The sequence below is a fragment of the Ceratotherium simum genome, chromosome 9, assembly GCF_057802395.1.
Source record: "Ceratotherium simum simum isolate JZ-2026a chromosome 9, ASM5780239v1, whole genome shotgun sequence".
NCBI classification, from domain to species: domain Eukaryota; kingdom Metazoa; phylum Chordata; class Mammalia; order Perissodactyla; family Rhinocerotidae; genus Ceratotherium; species Ceratotherium simum.
In genome coordinates this window covers 52,628,071-52,647,529 of record NC_141908.1, presented here as the reverse complement: position 1 = coordinate 52,647,529, position 19,459 = coordinate 52,628,071, and the positions used below count along the sequence as shown (strand labels likewise).

The 19,459-nt window shown below is 36.7% G+C and overlaps 1 protein-coding gene across 2 annotated transcripts in view; it reads right to left on the bottom strand.

Annotated features, from left to right (window-relative positions):
- Positions 1-19,459, bottom strand: part of MAP3K20 (mitogen-activated protein kinase kinase kinase 20) — a 172,137-nt gene that overhangs the window by 63,735 nt on the left and 88,943 nt on the right. For both annotated transcript variants that reach the window (XM_087435401.1, XM_004426630.3), the window contains exons 4-8: positions 15,952-16,053; positions 11,835-11,900; positions 8,955-8,983; positions 8,696-8,833; positions 1,679-1,765 (exon numbers count right to left, since the gene is read on the bottom strand). In XM_087435401.1, coding sequence (XP_087291527.1) covers positions 1,679-1,765; positions 8,696-8,833; positions 8,955-8,983; positions 11,835-11,900; positions 15,952-16,053 — 422 coding nt within the window. The remainder of the gene's footprint in view (positions 1-1,678; positions 1,766-8,695; positions 8,834-8,954; positions 8,984-11,834; positions 11,901-15,951; positions 16,054-19,459) is intronic.

Below are 19,459 nucleotides of genomic sequence, written 5' to 3'. Positions count from 1 at the left end.
TGATGGATACTCCAATGTTTTGAAAGTGCTTTAGAGTCACATCTGTTCTGCCATCGTTTAGATGAAATATTATTTTAAAATATTAATTATTCTGTCATACATATTTGGAGGGTTCAGTTAACTTTTAAAAAAACTTCTTGTTTATCTTGAAATGATATAGAGGGAAAACATTATACTGAGTGCTCTGCTCCAAAGTCAACAGAAGGTCAATAATTTTCTTCGCTCTCATTTGTAAACCCAGAACCAAACATCTAATCATCTCACTGGCGAAAGAAACAAAACAGAAACAAGTGGGTTCTCATATCATGAAAATATCAGTTACCCTGTATGTGAGGTCTGATTTAATAGCACACCAGGAATAACTATCACATTTAATTAAAACAGAACAGTTCCTATGAAACAATGAGTAAGACACATTCTTGAATATAATTCCTTTTTATTTTTTTTAAATTGGCAGCTCTCTCCCATCAAGTTCAGCTATCATGAACATTTCATCCATTCTGAGTGGCTCAGGAGGACAAATTAATAAGGTAACCCTGGATTATGTGATCTAAAATACGGAAACTTGGTTTCTCTTAGTCAATAGCAGCTTTTTGATTAATCTGGTTTGTTCCTGCACTCACATGGGGAGCAGATCAATGTAATTCTTTTAAAGCATTAAAAAGGGAATATCTCTAGACATTCACCTTTTTGCAAATTATTTTATCCTAAGGTTGCACTCTTACCTTTTGTGGAAGGCACAGATAAGATTTGGAAATGAAGAAGTTTTGTGAAATAAAGTTGTTTTGCATTGCAAAGACAACTGCGTGCTTCCATTACTTGATCTAAGTTCTCATAATACCTTGATATTGGATGCTTCATCCTTATGCTGAGAATTTCCATGGCTGTGCGTTTCAGTCACAATTTTAAACCTTTCAAAATGTAGTTGCTCTCTTTGATATGAATGTACCATGTTCTCTGATGTAGGCTCATAGGTCCAACTAAGTGAAAGCCTCAATTTGTGGGAAGAAGAAAAGCGAGGCTGGGGACACAGCACAAACGGTGTTTACGCCACTGAAGTTCTTTTGAAATGGAAAGGCTCTGCATGAAGAAGCGAACAGTTATGCCACTGCCTCGCCAATTCCAGTGAGGAGCTCATCTTCAATGTAGTGTTCAACGTAGGTGGCAAAACTGTAATTTTTCCCTTTTTTGAAACTATTTTTTCTTCTTTTATTTTTGAAATTCTCATCTAAGCGACAGTTTCTTGTACTATAGTGACTCCTGCTGGGAGAGGTAAGTTGAAGTAGCTGAAGGTCTCTTACAGATATATCAACTCCCGGCCAGTAAAAAAGATGTCCTAAACGCAGGAGATGGAGTTAAACTGTTCCCCTACCTTGGACGCAATGGCTTCTTTCATCACTAAGAACAAACCCCTAGGTTTTACAATTGAGACTGAGAAACTAGTACAGTACTTGTACAATTTTTGATCTACAGCATCACGACGTGAAGCTGCAACAATTAGATGTAAAGGGTCCATTCATGAGGAATAACATCACTTTGACCCTTTGTGTTAGCTCCTACTGCTAATCTTTCCATAAGCGTGAACTTACTTTCAATTTGAAGAAGATGAAAAAGTCTTTTGCAAAACCCCAATACTGTTTTCTGATCTATGTACCTGAATGGAGAATCGTAGTCTTACCTCGTTTTTTTCCACTACAAGCCAAGCTACTTGTAATCCTTCCAAACCTTTAAAGGGGACCTCCCTTGTTAGCATTTCCCAGAGAACCTGGAACAAAAAGAAAATGGAATTTTCATTCTTGTACTTTATATTTTTGGTATATTACTGAAACTTTATCTAACATTTAACTGTATCCAATTACCAGACACAACCAACCCCATCTGTAGAAACTTGGACAAAATGTTATATATTCATGAGCAGGACTTCTTCCATATATAATATACATTTTTTTTGTTCCTTATAAAGAAAAAAACTGGTTTAGAAATTAGAACGTCTAGAGCCAGACTTAAAATTTTATGAAACCAATGTGCCTAAGGGATTTAACTGTATCTCATAAGCTATTAAAATTCTCACATAGTCCCACAAATTAGATTTTATATTTTGTTAGGCAAACTCTTTCCACCTTCAATCTGTGATAAATTTCTCTATAAGGTAATAACAGGGAATTCAACAATATTTTTAAAGTTCAATAATAGTCTCATACAAAAAAAAAAAATCAAGCCCCAAATCCAAATCACTGGCTAAACCATTTACACCAAAATGGTAGGTACCTGCCAAACTGTAATATTTGGAGTTTGTGTTTTGAAGAAATCTCTCTCAAAATGAGTCAGTCTAAGGATTCATCTTCATCCACCTATAGCATAATTTATTATACTATATTCTACAATGTAGTAAACACTTGATGTACATATAGGCTGAATGTGTGTGTGTGAGGTTATGTATGTGCTCATCTCTCTGCAAACCTTGAGGTTGGCATGATTAATAAATCTGCACTGGAATGCCCAAAGAAAGCAAACTGATACTGGGAATGCTGAAAACAGCCAATGATTTTGGTTTTTCCTTAAACAGTGAGTAATGGAGATTTGTGCACTCCAGTTACTTTCTCTATTTATACAAATGGGCATCAAAATTTGAGTCTACCCATACTTTGTGAAGTGCAAAAACAATTCTAATTTTATCAGTAATAATCATAATAATAACCACTATCATTTATTGAGCACTTATTATGTTTCAGGTACTCTGTCAAACCCTTTACGTATGCTATCATGATTAATATCAATCCCATTGGATAGATATTGTCCTCATTTTATAGATGAGGAAACTAAGGCTTGAGACAATTAATAAACTTGCTCAAGGACCCAGTTATCAAGTGGCAGAGCCAGAAGATGAACTTGCTGTCTCACCCTGAAGGTCAAGCTCTTAACCCCATGTCACTCTAGAGAAGGACAAGGGCAGTAGAAAGAGAATGTGACATGCCACATTTTAGGTATGGAGCCATGACAGAAGTGAGAAGCAAACTCAGCAGTTTTGATTTAGATTTCTCTTGCTCTAAAAACAAAAAAGTATTTCTAAATAAGAATGTAGATTGAGGACATATACTCTATTCAAGCAACTCCTATAAACCTTTAACTCTATAGCCACTATTTCCTCAGCCAGTGCTCAGTCTTATTCGAGCCACAACACGTTAAATGAATTCTGGCGAATATGTAGATAATTAGCAGGAAAATCAGGGAAATTGGCAGATGCTGCTCAAGCAAGAGAAAAAAATTCACTGAAGCCTCTTTGGGCTTTTAATCAAGTGTGTAAGGTACTTCTTTAGAAGAGCTACTGAATAATTCTATTTGAGTCACAGAAGTGATTAGGAAAAGATAAGGAGCATCCCCGAAGGGGAAGGGGACGATTCTAGTGAGCACTGTAAGTATTGGAAGGGCGAGAACCAGCACAGGTATGTGATCAGCCCTGACACGGCTGCACAGGGAAGGGAAGGGGGCAGCGCGATGGCTGAGCAGGAAATGAAGCCCCTCCATTTGCTGCAGTTACCACTCCCCTGGTGTTGGGGCTGGGGAGGGGAAGGGAGAGGAAGAGCAAGCAAAGGAATGGATTTGACATTCCTAAGGAGAATGGGAACAGTGAATCAGCCTCAAACAAATCAAATGCTCCAGACCTCAAAACGTTCAGATGAGCAGCCTTGCGCCCCCTCCTTTTGGAGTTTGGCCTGCATGCACAACACACTGCACACACGCACACACGAAGACTGACTGGGTTTCGTGAGGTAAAATGCAAAACCAAGAGCTTGGGGAATAACACCAGAAAAAGATTTATGTGATTCTTTATTCCAAAATATTCAGTTGGAAAATGTCCCAAATCTAACAAGAGCCAAGTTACATTTCTCTAAGAGTTCTACCCCTGGAAAAATAAGACAGTTTCATTTTACTCCCTCTCCGTGTCTCTGAAGAGCTACTATAGCTGAGGGAGCCACTTGATGGATGTGAAACTGTCCGGGATGGCGTCATTAGCCACTGGGTTCCGAAGCCCAAATCGGGTCTTCAGTTTAATTCCAGCTTCAGCACATCTCACGATTTCCTATTATTAATTTACCAGATTCAGGAATGTATCAAAAAGTAGGTGGTAGGAGATGGGACACCAGCTTTTTCTACACTAAACACAATAACATTTGGCACAAAAAAGTAACTTTGTTGAGGAAGTCATTTGGAGTTCTAAAAATAGATTCAACTATGCCTGAAAATATCAGTTGTGGGGATGCAGGCCAAACATTTTTGTGATCTTTCACCTTAAAAGTACTTTCCAACTCATTTTATATTGAGACGTCCTCACATTTAAACTGTGCTCACAAGGAAAATTTCTATTTTCGGTTTACAGCAGACAAACTTGGACAAGGCTATGTACTTTTCCTGCCTTTTCTTTTACAAACAATGGAAAGCCATTACCTGAGCCAGGCTTGTTCTGGAACAGGGCTCACAGACAAGTGAGGCAGCAATGCTCTCTCTTAAGCCACTTTCTTCTCAAAGCTGGTTTTGGCTGAGAAGCTTCTAAGAAGGTAATCCTCTCTGCATTGTCATTAGGAGAGCTTTGTTTTTAAAGAGTGGCTAGGCCTTGTGCTCTCAAAAGGCTTATTCTTACAATGATTTTTGCTTTCCGTAAGTCTTTTCTTTTTTGTGGATAGCACACTAAACACTCCTCTGGTCTGGCCCTTCAAGAGAATTTATCATGAGGGTAGAAAAATCTCCTTTCTTACAAAATGGAGAGAGAAACAGTTGCTTGCCCAGCAAAGTTTACCAGCTTAGCAGCAAGGATCACAAGATCCATTTCCGGCATTTGCAGCACATTGATTTTAAGGTTTTCCAAGGCTGGTTCATCTTCCATGTGTTAAGAAGCAACACAGGTTTATCAAGCTGGGGAGGGCTAGGGACTTTGATAATATTAGGGCTAAATTCTCACAGCAAGCCTGAAAAAATAAAAAATAAATTTTTTTTTCGGGGTGGTGGTTTCAAAAAAGAGCAACTCGTTTTTATGGTCTTATTCATCTGTATATGACCGCTATGTGTGTGGGGGCTCACACACACATGGGATGTCACACACATATGGAACTACGGGATGTTTTATGCAAAGAGATGCTCCTACTGACAAATGAGTCCTGGCTAGTAACCTTTATTTTTGAAAGAACATCAAAAAATCCAAATAACCACATTGCTTTCCTAGATAGGTGTCATTTTTAAAGTTTATGGACTACAAACTCCTAAAACTAACATGGCCCTACCTTAACAACCATCCTTTCCTGCTTTTTTAGGTAATACCTACTTTGAACATGTAATGCTTTCTTAATTTTTAAAAAATTTATGACTGTTTAAACAAAAAGACTCTGAAAAGCATGCCTTATACTTTTTCTTTCACTAATGGCGTTTTTCTAGAACAGAATGGGAAAGGGTCAGGATTAAATAAAATCCTGAATTCTCACTTATAATTAAATTAGCATATGGGCACTTTTCTGCATGGAATTCTACTGAGACAGCCATGGGGTTAGGGAGAACCAGCATCCGAGTCAACCTCTCTCTTCCAGACAACACAATAGCAGACACTGTTTTAAAACAAACAGATTCACCGAAAAGGCATTTTTGTTTTCACCAGTTAAAAGAAGACTCTAACATGAATGTAGAACTGATATTCAAAAGCGTGTGACAGGGCAAACAGGTTCAAAAGAGCAACATCTGGTGTGTAAATACAGAACAACATTGGAAATGTTCAGCGACTGGCTGTGAAGTTTGCTGCAGTAAGTTAAATTACTTGATAGGATGATTTGTTAAGCATATGTTAAATCCCTCAAAAGAACACAAAGGTAGAGTCAGTAAACAAGCAGAGAGAAAACCTAATTTGCAAAGAGAAATGTTCAGGCCCACCTACTGAAAAGTAATGCACAGTCACTTGAAGGAAAACCTTTTTAATAAAATAAAACATTTGCAGCTTCAGAAAGGTTGATTCAAACTGTTTAACATGAGGGGTCGATGTGGAATGAAAGAGGGATTTTAAAAAGAGATAGAAAAAATCCTAAGCTCCACAGCAGAAGTCACCTCTTAACATCTTTTATAGGGTCCATGTGAAAAAGGATTTGTTCTCGGTTACTCGAACGAAGATTCCACTTCAGCTACAGAAACACAGGTGGTGTATTTCACACAAAAGTCCCTGGTCACTGTAAGGTTTTGGAAGAAGGCAGTGTGAAGTTTCTTCATAAATGAAATAATATTGAAACCAGAAGTTTACTCTAGACAATACCTCATAGCTGTGTCTTTCAGGTCAAAAATTTCTGAGATAGGGAAATTCCAAGCCGTGGGGAGAATTTTTAAAAGTAAAAGCACTGTACAAGAACTGGTAGAGTCCTAAAATGAGCCTCAAAAATCTCCTAATTCATATAAATGGGAAAAATAATTTAAAAACTCTAACCATCTAAATATATTTATATATATTGATGTACACCTGCAAGCAAAAGGAGCACGAGCTGTGGTCGCAGGTTGAATCACTATGAACTGTTCTTCTGCGTGTGCTCATCTTCCAATCTCGCTTGCTCCACAGAGGAGTCTGCAGACGAGGGCCTGCTGCAGAAGGCAGGGTGGTTTTAGCGTTTTTAAAGGGTTGTAAAAAACAAAAAACAAAAGAATATGCAGTAGAGACTGTAAATGGCCCTCAAAACCTAAAATATTTACTATCTGGTCCTTTATAGAAAAAGTTTGCTGGCTCCTGTGCCACAGGATAAAATGAGACCCTGGTCCCATCAAGCAGAAAAAGTAAAATTTAAATTACCCTGGCTTGGTGTCCAGCACAGTGCCTGACACAACAAATAGATTTTTGCTTAAAAATGAAGGAACAGGGCCGGCCCCGTGGCTTGGCGGTTAAGTGCGTGCTCTCCGCTGCCGGCGGCCCGGGTTCGGATCCCGGGTACGCACCGAGGCACCGCTCCTCCAGCCATGCTGAGGCTGCGTCCCACATACAGCAACTAGAAGGATGTGCAGCTATGACACACAACTATGTACTGGGGCTTTGGGGGAAAAATAAATAAATAAAATCTTTAAAAAAAATGAAGGAACATAACTTCATAAGAGAAAATAATCTCACAAGAAGTCTTAAATTACAACAAATTCCCCCATTTTCATACTCCCCAGCAGCTGATTTGTAGGATGGTCATAATGTAGTAACTTTTGACAGAGGGGACCAGTTTTAGAATCTAGTCTTTCAGGAACTTATGGTTTTTTTCCCCTTTTTTCAAGGAGAATTATTTGATCCCTGTCTATTATAGTTTATAGCTTTCATTGTCAGAAACACACAGAATAAAGGGAAGTTAGATATTTAGCCTGATGCTACTGTTGTCTTCCAACCTTTGAAATTCTAGCCTTTCACCAAAAACGTATATTTCATTCTTGAAATGATTTTTCCAATAGTCAACAAAATTCATCTCTATTATATTGATTTGGTATACATAAGATGTGTTATGATTTAGAAAAAGTTAGCCAACTGAAACAAGACCAAAACTTAAGTAATGAAGCCAGCAGTAAATACCTAGAGACTGATGAACTCTAAAGAAAAAGGAATGGTCTCCTCTTGTGCCATCAGCTATCACCTTCAGTTGAAAACAGAGAAGTTCAGGAAGAAGAGGCATGTTGATTTGGCCCCAATTTGTCTGCTTCTTTTCCCATTATTATGAAAATGTCCTTTTAAGGAGTAATAATATAAATAGAGAGGCAGTATGACTGGGAGATGAGACGCGAAGACAGCAAGTTCCAAATACTATTTTGGACTTTTTAAAGGATATACAGCATTTTTAGGGATAAAGAACTTATCCTCCAAAAAGGGCCACAAATGAATTCCTTCCACCACTAAAGAACTGCCTTGCCCATCTTCCCCTCCCACCCCACTCCTCCCCCCACTCCTCCCACTTCTTTCTCTCTGCTAATGCAGATATAACTTATTCCTCAAGAATGATCCATCGCAAAACTCCTCCTGCAGAAGCTTCTGCTCCTTTCCTGACTCATTCCTGTAGTCTCTATTCCTTGAGTATCCTCCCCCCACGTTATTCTACTCTTGTAACTGTATTCCTCTGTCGTTATTCTTATATGACACTTTAGATTCATGTTTCAGAGAGCCACTACTACTTTATAAGACTGGCAGCAGACACGTGCAGGGCCATGTGCTATAGGCCAAGTACATTTTCTTCTGTACTCTCCAGAAACTCACTAATCAGTTTAATCGTTGACATTCAAAAATCTCCTGTTAATTAACTCATATGGCAGATCTGTTGGTGGTTTTTGAGCAACTCATTACAATGCAGTCCTGTTCCAAATGATCCATATTTCCATTGACTTACAGAGATATCTTACAGTCATACGTCCACCCAGGAAAGCACTCTCCACAGGAGTGCATCAGGCCCAACACTACTTTAGGTTCCACCTAATTTGCTTCTTGGAAGTGGCATTGGTTTCTTCTCAACACAGGACAAAATAACTCAGATGCACAAAAGTGATTAAAGTAAACATTTTAGCAATTACAAAGAGTTCTCTCTGTCACCACTGTTCTAGGCATTACACCAAAAACAGCATTACTGTCTTAAAACTTAAACTGTTATATCCCGCTTCTGTAGGTTGCTTGCTTTTTGTATTTCCTTTAGCAACAAAAAGTGAGAAATGAACTCACCACACCATAGGAATATGTGTCACAAGTTTCAGACACAGGGAGACTCTGGATAACTTCTGGAGCCATCCAAGGGAAAGTTCCAACCAAGGACATGTGTGTTGTATGGTTATGGAACCGAGAGGCGCCAAAATCGCAGATCTGAGAAAAGAGAAACAATTACCAACTTTCTACTAGTTGACTAATAAAAGGATTATCAGTCACAAAAACTTATATCTGAAATTAACAAATATTTTTTTAAAAAATTAAAAAACAGTCCTACCTTCAATACCCCATCAGCAGCTATAACAACTAAAAGAAAAAGAGAGATAAATTATGAGTTATCTAATTTGTTTGAGTTATACTAAAAAAAAAATCATAGACTTCTATTTCAAGAAAGGCAAAATCAAACTATTTACTGCATTGAAGATTTTGCAAAAAGGAGCTGAGAAAACAAAAACAAAAAATTAATACTAATACTAATACCATGAGGTGTTGATTAAAAAGGCTTTCAAGACATTTGTTTAAATCAAATGTAGTACTGTCCAGTAGTCAGGAGAACCAAATTCTTACTTGGGTTCTGCCACTAAACTGCCAACATGATATAGAGGAAGTCATTAGCATTATTTCTTCATGGTATATATGGTTTTTCCTCCCAACTGAAAAGTAATTTTTTTGAAGGCAGGGACAATATCCATCCATTCATTTATTCAGACTTTCATTCATTTAACAAATATTGGCTGAGCACCTACTATAGGCAAGGCTATATACTCTGTTCTGGAAGAGCAAGACTGGCATTGTCTCGGCTCTCATGGAGCTTACAGTCTAATGGGAGACACAATGGACAAACATCTATAGTAAAGTGGAATAAATTTCATGATGAGAGGCATAGAGACTGCCACAGAACCAAAGAGCAGGGATATCTAAGTCTAAGGAGGTCAGAGGAAGTTTCCTGGAAGAAATGATGCTTACACTAAGACCTGAAGAACAAATTGGGATTAACCAGAAAGAGGAGAGGTGGGGGAGAAAAGTACTTTTCTAGGCAGAGGTAAGGCTTGCAAAAACAGCAGAGGAAAAGGCATGCAATTCTGGAAGGCAGGCACCAGGTCCAGAAGAGCCTTTGTGAGAAATGGAAAGCCAATGAACAATTTTAAGTGGAGGAATAAAATGGTCAAATGTGCAGAAGGGAAAGTATATTAGAGAAGAACAGAACTGGAGGCAAGGAGATCACTGTGCATACAAGTTGTAGTCCAAGAGAGAGAGGAGGATGCCTACACTAAGGCTGTGGCAAAGGACAGGAGAGAAGTGGGCCAAGTCAAGAAACATTTAGGAGGCAGAATCAACTAGGCTTCAATAATTGGATGCGGGGGGCGGAGGGGAGGAGGAGGACTCCAGGACGAAATCAAATAAAGAGGCGATACAATGTAATGGTTAGAACAGGAGCTCTGGAATCACATTGTAATGCCTTTTTATCTAATTTCTGGCTTAGGCCACTGGTATTGCCACTCACTGAAGAAGGCAACGCAGGAGTAATTTTTTAGGCAGTAGAGAGAAGATGAAAAGATCAAGTTGGACACAATACATTTTAGGGTCATACAAAATACCTATCTGGCCATATCCAAGAAGCAGGTAGATAGTTTTGAAGTTGAGATCTGTTTGCGAGTGTTAATATGTAGATGGGGCTTTTATGGGAGTGGATGAATGAGAGCATAAGAGGAGAGGAGGCCAAGGACAGAACCCCGAAGAACGTTCCTGTCATTTCTGTTGTAAACCACACAATGCCTTGAACATGGTAGATGATCAATACTTATTAGTTGTTATTAATGATCTTGATAAGTGGGAAAAATAATCTTTGCATGATCTATTATATAGAAATAGCCTAAGGGTAAATGTGATACTGTAGGTAACAAGCTATAAACTTTTTCAAATAAAAATATATTTAATACTATATTCAGTTATTTAAAAAATACCCCTACTACTTTTTTCTCATAAGATTAACAAATGCATGTTAAAAAAACCTAACACTATAAAAATACACAGAAAATAAAAGAGTCTTGTTATTCCCTCTCCCAGAAAAAAAAATTGCTACGTTAGGTCTATATTATTTCAATGTATATGTGTTTTCCCATCAAGTAACTACATAAATTGTAATTTTTCAGATTACAATTGAGAAATCCACAAACCTCACAGTCCTGGAGGACCAGCAGGGGCAGCTGGTCTATTCCCTACTCCTCTTCCCCCACTTACCGTGACCACCCATTCTAAGGCTCGCACTATTAGAATATCCCCATTTTAACTGCAGTGATTTAAAGATTTTCTAAAAAGAAATAGTGCTCCTCCTTACTTAGAAGAATCACTTAAAAAGCATGTAAATAATTAAGTTAAAGCACATAAATGAATTGATAGTAAGGTTTTTTTTAAGTAGGAAACTCCGATGTTTACTTTAGCTAGTGCTGGCTAGCTAAATAATCCCACTGCCTTTTTCATTCAGTTTCAAGCGAGGTAATGGAAGAAGCATTCTGCTGCCACTTCTACTGGAAGGTAACCTCTAATCCTGCAAGTCGTTTTAAAATGCTCACTCTCCAAAATACAGGATCATAAATAAACTTTACAAAGCACACAAGAAGAGAAAGAAAAAGAAAGCCTTTTACTTTCTAAACTCCTGAATGTGCTGATCATTTTTGGGCACTACTCCAGGCAATATGACTGACATAAAAAATTTACACCAAATAATTCAGGAGTAACAAGAACAAAACAAAACTGCTCGTACAGAGAACCATCTAAAAATAGGAGACTAGAAATACATGACTACATGCTTTGATCCAGCAATACTTCTTTCAGAAAATGATTCTAGAGAAATAATTAAGGACGTGTTGAAAAATCTCGCTGAAAAGTATTAAGCTCAACATTTTTTATCATAGAAAAAAATGTAAACAACGCAAATGTCCACATTCTGTGCTACTCATACAGTGGAATACTATGCGGCCTCTTTAAATAATCTGGAGAATTCTGATTTTATTAACAGTAGAAAGATTTTCATGGTATCAGCAGTGAGTCAAAACAGCAGATACAACAGATATGGAAAGCATGATGCTTATTTCTATACACAGGTGCATGTGTTTTGTAATAAAACAGGTAAAATAAAAACATATGACTACGTTACCATTTCTTGACTTGAGATCTCTGTGAATCACCTTGACAGGAGCCTCCATATGTAAATAGTGCATTCCTTTTCATACAGGAAGGAAGAAAGGCCTATTAATATCATTTTTCAACACTGCATCAGTATTACCTTTCTATTTTAAACATCAGTATTACCCTTCATATTTCTGCAAAGGATTCAATAGCAGAAAGTCAAGTCATGTGTTCTGTTCTTACATGATTGATAAAATAGAGACAGGACATGTCTACATTAGGAAAATTTATACGCTAAAGAAAATTTATGTGCTTTAATCTCTTAGAAGTTGGAATTTGACTGTGGGTAAAGCTCCCTTCTACAATACCTAATATGGACACCTTAATTTTCTGGAGTCTGCACGAAAATAGCACAGTTAGAACCGGAAGAAGTGCTCCAATGACTAAGGTATTCCACTACCAACTTGCCTTCTAAACCAGCCCAAGTTCTGACCAAGGTTTCCAGTTTTCGTTTGGATGTTGCAGTTACCCAGCTGCAACTTTGTTTATTTCCTCAGTACTCATTCCAATAAGACCCTGGGAGTGGAGGTGCGGTAGGGGGGAGAACTGGCTGGATTCCTTAGTTGTGGCGGGTAAAGGAGTCTGTGTTTCTCAGACGGAGAAATATACAGTAGTTACAAAATATTTTATTCTTTTTACAAGGATAAATTTTTGAGATGATCTATATTTAAATGCATGCCAAAATTCTCTCCAACACATTTAGAATGTAAATCAAGTTACTGCAGTAAATTGGGTGTATATAAACTCAGTAGAGTTTTGTTATTTTGAATAAAAAATTATACTTTAAGAGACATGTATTTCAGAATCAACCCCTTAGTAGTGTTTGACTCTTTTTCTGTATTTATGTATTGTCTTCCCCCTTAGAATAAAGAAAAAGAACATTTTCTACTGAAATATTTCCTCTCCCTTTATTTCTCAAGTTGTCTATTCTCAATAATGAAAGAAATAGGTCCCCCCAAATCAAACAGATTCTTTCATTAATGAACTATCCGTTAAACTTAATAACTAAGCATTCTCTTTTTAAATATATACAAAATTTCAATTTCACAAAGGTTAATTTAAAAAAAACTATTATTTTTCTACTATTCCAATTATTTTATATATTGAAGAATCGTGAAAGGACAAAGAAAATTTAAAAATTTAAACTCTTGCCATATGAGTCAAGTTAACAAAAGTATTAGTAATTTAAATGATTTTAAAGAAGATATAATTGGAATAAAGGATATCTTTCTTCTAATATGAAGTTCTACATACTATAAACTATGAAAATTCAATAGCTACAACTTGGGTAACAATAATTTTTATGACTGAATTTCATAGTTACCTCTCTCTCGCCTTAAGAATCAAATTCCTGAATCATTTTTCAGGTAAAATCTGTTTAATTAAGAGGTAGAGCTGGATAGTTTCTACACTTGCTGACAAGTAGGGATTTCAAAAACAGGACTCAAGAAGAAAAGCTTTAAATATAGGCACTTTTCTTCCTCATGGCAGATATGAGAAAAAGTACCGTGAATTATTTGTATATAACATACAGTATACATTTATAGAATATTTAGTGTACATAAATACTATGTAATACAGTAATCACAATCATATAAAATTCTATTTCATTTGTTTTTATAGCACCATCTATAATTCTGCCTTTTTTTTATAGCAAACAATTAAGGAGGCTGAAAAATACCTTCATCAGTTAAGATTCCGGGTGTCCTAAAAAAGATGTGACAGGTGTCAATTGGGGAAGATTTGGAATCAATGATGACCTTTTTGAGACTGGATCCAGGTTTATCTGCTTTAATTGTTCCTTTTAGGCACTGCTGATTGACTTGCAGCAATTTCAGACACACTTGGTGGTCCGCCCTCCACTCCTCTTTCCACCAGAAAGAAGAGAATCTTTTCTTGGCTTTGAGGAGATATTCTCTCAGCAGTGATGTTAAGCAATGCCTATTTCAAAATGCATGAATCAATTCTTTTTTGAAATGAATTATTCATGCTTTGATTTCTCAACATCTTGTTGCTTCAGTGGCTTCAAATATGGTCAGACTGAAAGGTACATCGCTGAATTTGAAGCAAAATCAACAAAAATCAAGCCTTCCTATTTAATCTTGAAGTTCTCCACATAGCTTTACCACAGAGGTTGAAGTCACTCCAAAAGTATTGATTTCTTCCTTTTATAGGCTGTTTTAAATATTAAGTATTTCTTCTGACTATAAATAAGCAAGTCTCTTCTCTGCCTCACTCTTCTCACCTGAGGCCAAACACATTAGAACTTGCCTTTCAGATCAATTCACCAGCCACAAAAACGTGATTTTAGTACTTTGTAGTTCTGGACACTGTCCCGTGGTCCACTCCCATTCTCTCCATCCCTATTCTTTACCTCTGGTTCCAGTTTGCTACTTGGTTCTGTGCCTTCTCTTCTTTGTCCTTCTGATACAGACTGCCAGCGGGCTTGAGAAACCCCAGGAATGACTGAGCTGACGATGGGGAGGCAAGGGCCTCGCCCCTCAGACAGGGACTATGCAGGGGAAGAGGCCAGGAGGGACGAGCTTCACAGGCTGGGGGCCAGGGAAGCTTAACTAGAGCATGCACAGCAGGAAGCAGGGTGACTGATGTCAGTTGATTTGTTTGCTGTCTATCCATCCTAAGTGCCATTAAGTAATAACATGGGTGTAATTGGCTGAGCATCCTAAATGCAAAGTCTGTTAAGGTGAAGTGCTTTAAGTGAAAGACTGCTTGTAAAAGTATTTACATTTATGTAAGTGTATTTCCACAATGCTTCAGGCAGCTCCCAATAACAGCACATCACCCTGCTTACAAACAGGTGGTCCCTGTGTACCACTGACATTCAGAGAAGTGACTATGATGTTACATGAAAATGTCTTGAAGAATGTGAAATTTTAAGGCTGATTTGAAACGCCTGATGCATGAATACACAATTAAGTTAATTAACACAGCCAGTGCCTTAAGTACACCATCCTAAACATAGAGCTTATTATTCTTATAAGGTAATGAAGTATCATTCAGCAGCATCATTTAGCATAAAACTTTTTTTTTTAATTTACACTTTCCCTATTTGAGGAATTTGGCAGGTGCTGATGAAACTTAAAACAGAAAAGATAATTCCACAAAGGAAAGACTATTACTTTTGGAAGTCATTGTGTGACTTTCAGTGAAAGCAAAGTGTGAGTTGCTCTCCTTCTTGAGTGCTAAATATCCTTTTATTTGCTTTATAAAGAGATGCTTGTAGAGACTGGAGTATTTCAAAATGCAAAGGAGTTAATTACCCCAGTAAAATTTGGGCACACTTGCTTTCCAGGGGTTGCTAGAATACAAATGTAACTACCAGTGTTCATTATTTAGATTAAGTTGTTTCCAAAGCAACTTTGACAGTTATAAATAAAACTCAGAAACATTCAGTTAGGAAAATGGAAAAAAAAAAAAGATAAAAATAAATGGAATTTAAATTGCTTTAGAAAGCATTAGTCTATGTAGGAATTTATGAGGGAAAAAGAACTGGGCACCTTGTTTAGGGATTTTGTGTATTAAAAATATTCTATTTCCAAGGTTGATTTCCAAGTTTACATTAAATATAAAATAAAATCTGAATTGCTTTTACATGGCAGAACAAATAAAACTATTTTTACAAGTGGTTAATATTTTTAGTATATTATTATGTATACAAAATGAGTAGAATTAATCCTATAATAAATCACCTTTTCTCAATACTGAGTCTAAGTAGAGACTTGCAGAACAACAACAGAATTACGACGTCTCCATTTAATGTGTCAAGCAAGCTGATCAACTACAATGTCACAAAATGCGGCAAAAACGGCTGCCCTGACCCACTGATTTTGTTGGGACCTGGTTTTAGGGAAAGAAAGAAAGGAAAGAGAGAAAAGGCATGCAGGAGTGGAAAAGCAATGACCTAAAATATTATTTGTGCAGTAAGTTGCAGAATTCTTGCTACTTTTGGTCTGAAAAAAGAAGAACATCTAAAGACACAGAATAACAAATCTGACTTAAGTCACCATGGCAGGATAGGAAAATGCTCCCCACCACTTCTGTAAGAATACACAAAGCATTATTACCTTTGGCTACATCAGTGGCCCAGGTCATGATGTGATCCATGTCCATCTCTTCACTTCTGTTACTGTTAATGTAATCATAGAGTGATCCCAGAGAAGCATATTCTATTTTTAAAGGAAAGATAAGCATATAATTAAAACCAAGGTGCATTTCAGAAATAAGACTTGATATTTTCATTGGGAAAATGTGTCAAAGAATTTAACAAAGGACATTAAAAGCATATAAAACTTGTTCCATACTGTGGTTTCTAAAAGTTAATATCATCTTGGAAAGAAATCTGTCCAAGACAAGGTCCCTAACAGAATGAATAGTAGAACTTCAGCTGAGTATGAAAACAAAGCCATTCAGACAGAACTGCAAAACACAAGGAGGTGGTGGAAGAATGTTATTTGAGACAAAAGCAGGCGTGTAATAGGTATTTCTTTAAAAATTGTAATTCTTATGAGATAGATAAAACACGTAAGTTAGAGGGTTTACGTGACAGTGTGAACAAATCAATCCTTGTTGTATCAAGATTTAGAAGAGCCCTCAAAATTCAAGCACAAAAGACCAAGAAAATGAGAAAATTCCTTTAAAAATGACTTTGAGATATAAATTAAGTACCATAAAATTCACCTACCAAGAATGGTTATATATGATGATTTTTAGTAAGTTGATAGATTTGGGCAACCACCACCACAATCCAGTTTTAGAACCTTTCCATCATCCCAAACAGTTCCCTTGTACCTATTTACAGTTAATCACTCTTAACCCAGCCCTACAATCTGCTTTCTCACTCTACAAGTGTCTTTTCTGGATATTTCATATAAATGGAATCATACAATATGTGGCCTTCGTGTCTGCCTTCTTTCTCTTTGCATAATGTTTCCAAGGCTCATTCATGTTGTAGTGTGTATCAGTACTTCATTCCTTTTTATTGCCGAATAATATTCCATTGGATGAATTTACCATATTTGGTTATTCATTCCTCAGTTAATAGATATTTGGATTGTGCCCAGTTTTTGGCTATGATAGTGCTCCTATAAACATTTGTGTACATGTCTTTGTGTGGAAACATGTCTTCATTTCTCTTGAGTCGATTCCTAGCAGTGGAATTGCTGGGTCATACAGTAAGTTGACATTTAACTTTTTAAGAAACTGTTAAAGTGCTTTCCAAAGAGGCTGTACCGTTTTATATTTCCACCAGCAATCTATGAGGGTTTCAATTTCTCTACATCCTTGCCAACACTTAGTATTCTCTGTGTTTTTGATTACAGCCATTGTAGTAGGCATAATTCTAGTGGTATCTCGTATTTTTAATTTGCATTTTTCTAGCGACTAATGAAGTTGGGCATCTTTTCAGGTGCCTATTAGTCCCTTGTATATATTCTTAGTCAAAATGTCTCTTCAAATCATTTTCCCATTTTAAAATTAGGTTGTTTTATTGAGTTCTGAGTTCCTTATTTATTCTGGATGCAAGTCCTTTATCAGATTTATTATTTATAAATATTTTCTCCCAGTCTGTAACTTGTCTTTTCATTCTCTTAAGAACATCTTTCAAAGAGCAAAGATTCTTAATTTTGAAGTCAAATTTATCAATTTTTCTTTTATGGATTGTGCTTTTGGTGTCATATCTAAGAACTCTTTGCCTAACCCAAAGGTATGAAGATTTTTCTCCTATTTTTATTCTAAGAGTTTTATAGTTTTACACTTATATCTTACACTTAGGTCTATGACCCATTTTGAGTTTATTTTTGTGTATAGTTTGAGGTGAGGATCTAAGATCATTTTTTTGCATGTGGATTTCTAATTGTCCCAGCACAATTTGTTGAAAAGCCTATCCTTTACCCATTGAATTGTCTTGGCACCTTTGTTGAAAATCAACTGATGATCAATGTAACTGATGATCAATGTAAGGTTTTTTCCTCTAAATTCTTAATTTTGTTTCATTGATCTGTATGCCTATCCTTGTGTCAATATTGCACTATGATGATTACTGCAGATTTATAAGTTTTGAAATGAGGCAGTCTAAGTCTTCAAATTTCTTTCTTTCTTATTTATTTATTTATTTTTTGTGAGGAAGATCAGCCCTGAGCTAACATCCATGCTAATCCTCCTCTTTTAGCTGAGGAAGACCGGCTCTGAGCTAACATCTATTGCCAATCCTCCTCCTTTTTCTTCCCCAAAGCCCCAGTAGATAGTTGTATGTCATAGTTGAACATCCTTCTAGTTGCTGTATGTGGGACACAGCCTCAGCATGGTTGGAGAAGCAGTGCGTCGGTGCGCGCCGGGGATCCGAACCCGGGCCTCCAGTAGCGGAGCACGCGCACTTAACTGCTAAGCCATGGGGCCGGCCCAAATTTCTTTCTTTCTTAAAACTTGTTTGGCTATTCCAGACCTCTGCATTTCTATGTGAATTTTAGGATCACCTTGTCAATGTCTTACAAAAGAAGTTTGCTGGGATTTAGATAGGAGTTGTTTTGAATTTATAGATCAGTTTGGGGAGAACTGCCATCTTGACAATATTGAGTCTTAACAAACACATAATGTCCCTCCATGTATCTACATCTTTGTTTTCTCTTAGCAAAGTTTTGTACTTTACATTGTACAAGTCTTACACTTCTGTTAAATTTATACCCAACTATTTTATTCTTTTTGATAACTACTGTGAATAGAATTGTTTCTTAATTTCATTTTTAGAATGTTCATTCCCAGTATACAGAAATACAACTGATTTTTATATATTGATCTTAGATCCTTGTGACCTTGCTAAACATGTTTATCAGTTTTAGTGGTTTTTTTGTGGATTTCTTGGCATTTTCTACATACAGGATCATGTCATATAAGACAGTTTTACATCTTCTTTTCCAATCTAGATGCCTTCCATTTTCTTTTTCTTCCCTGATTGCACTGGCTAGAACTGCCAGCACAATGTTGAATAGATCTGGCGAGAGCAGAACCTCATTGCCTTGTTCCCAATCTTAAGGGAAAAACATTCGATTTTTCACACTAAGTATGATATTAGCTGTGGGTTTTTGTAGATGCTATTTATCAAGTTGAGAAAATTCCCTCTATTCCTAGTCTGTTGAGGTTTATTATTATAAATGAGTGTTGTAGTATGTCAAAAAGTTTTTGTCTTTTATTCTATTATCTATTATAGTGCCTTACATTAACTCATTTCAGATGTTAAACCAACCTTGCAATTCTGGGATAAATTCTATTTGATCGAGGTATATTATCCTTTTTATGGGTGGCTGGATTCAGTTTGCTAATATGTAGGTAAGGATTTTTGCATTTATGTTGATGAGGGATGTTGGTCTATAGTTTTCTTACTATATTTTTGTCTGGCTTTGGTTTTAGGATCACACTAGCCTTATAGAGTGAGTTGGTAAGTGTTCCTTCCTCCTATATTTTCTGAAAGAGTATGGGAAGGACTGGTGTTATTTTTTCTACAAACATTTGATAGAATTCACCATCATCATCTAAGTCTGGGCTTCTCATTATGGAAATATTTTAAATTACTAATTCAAA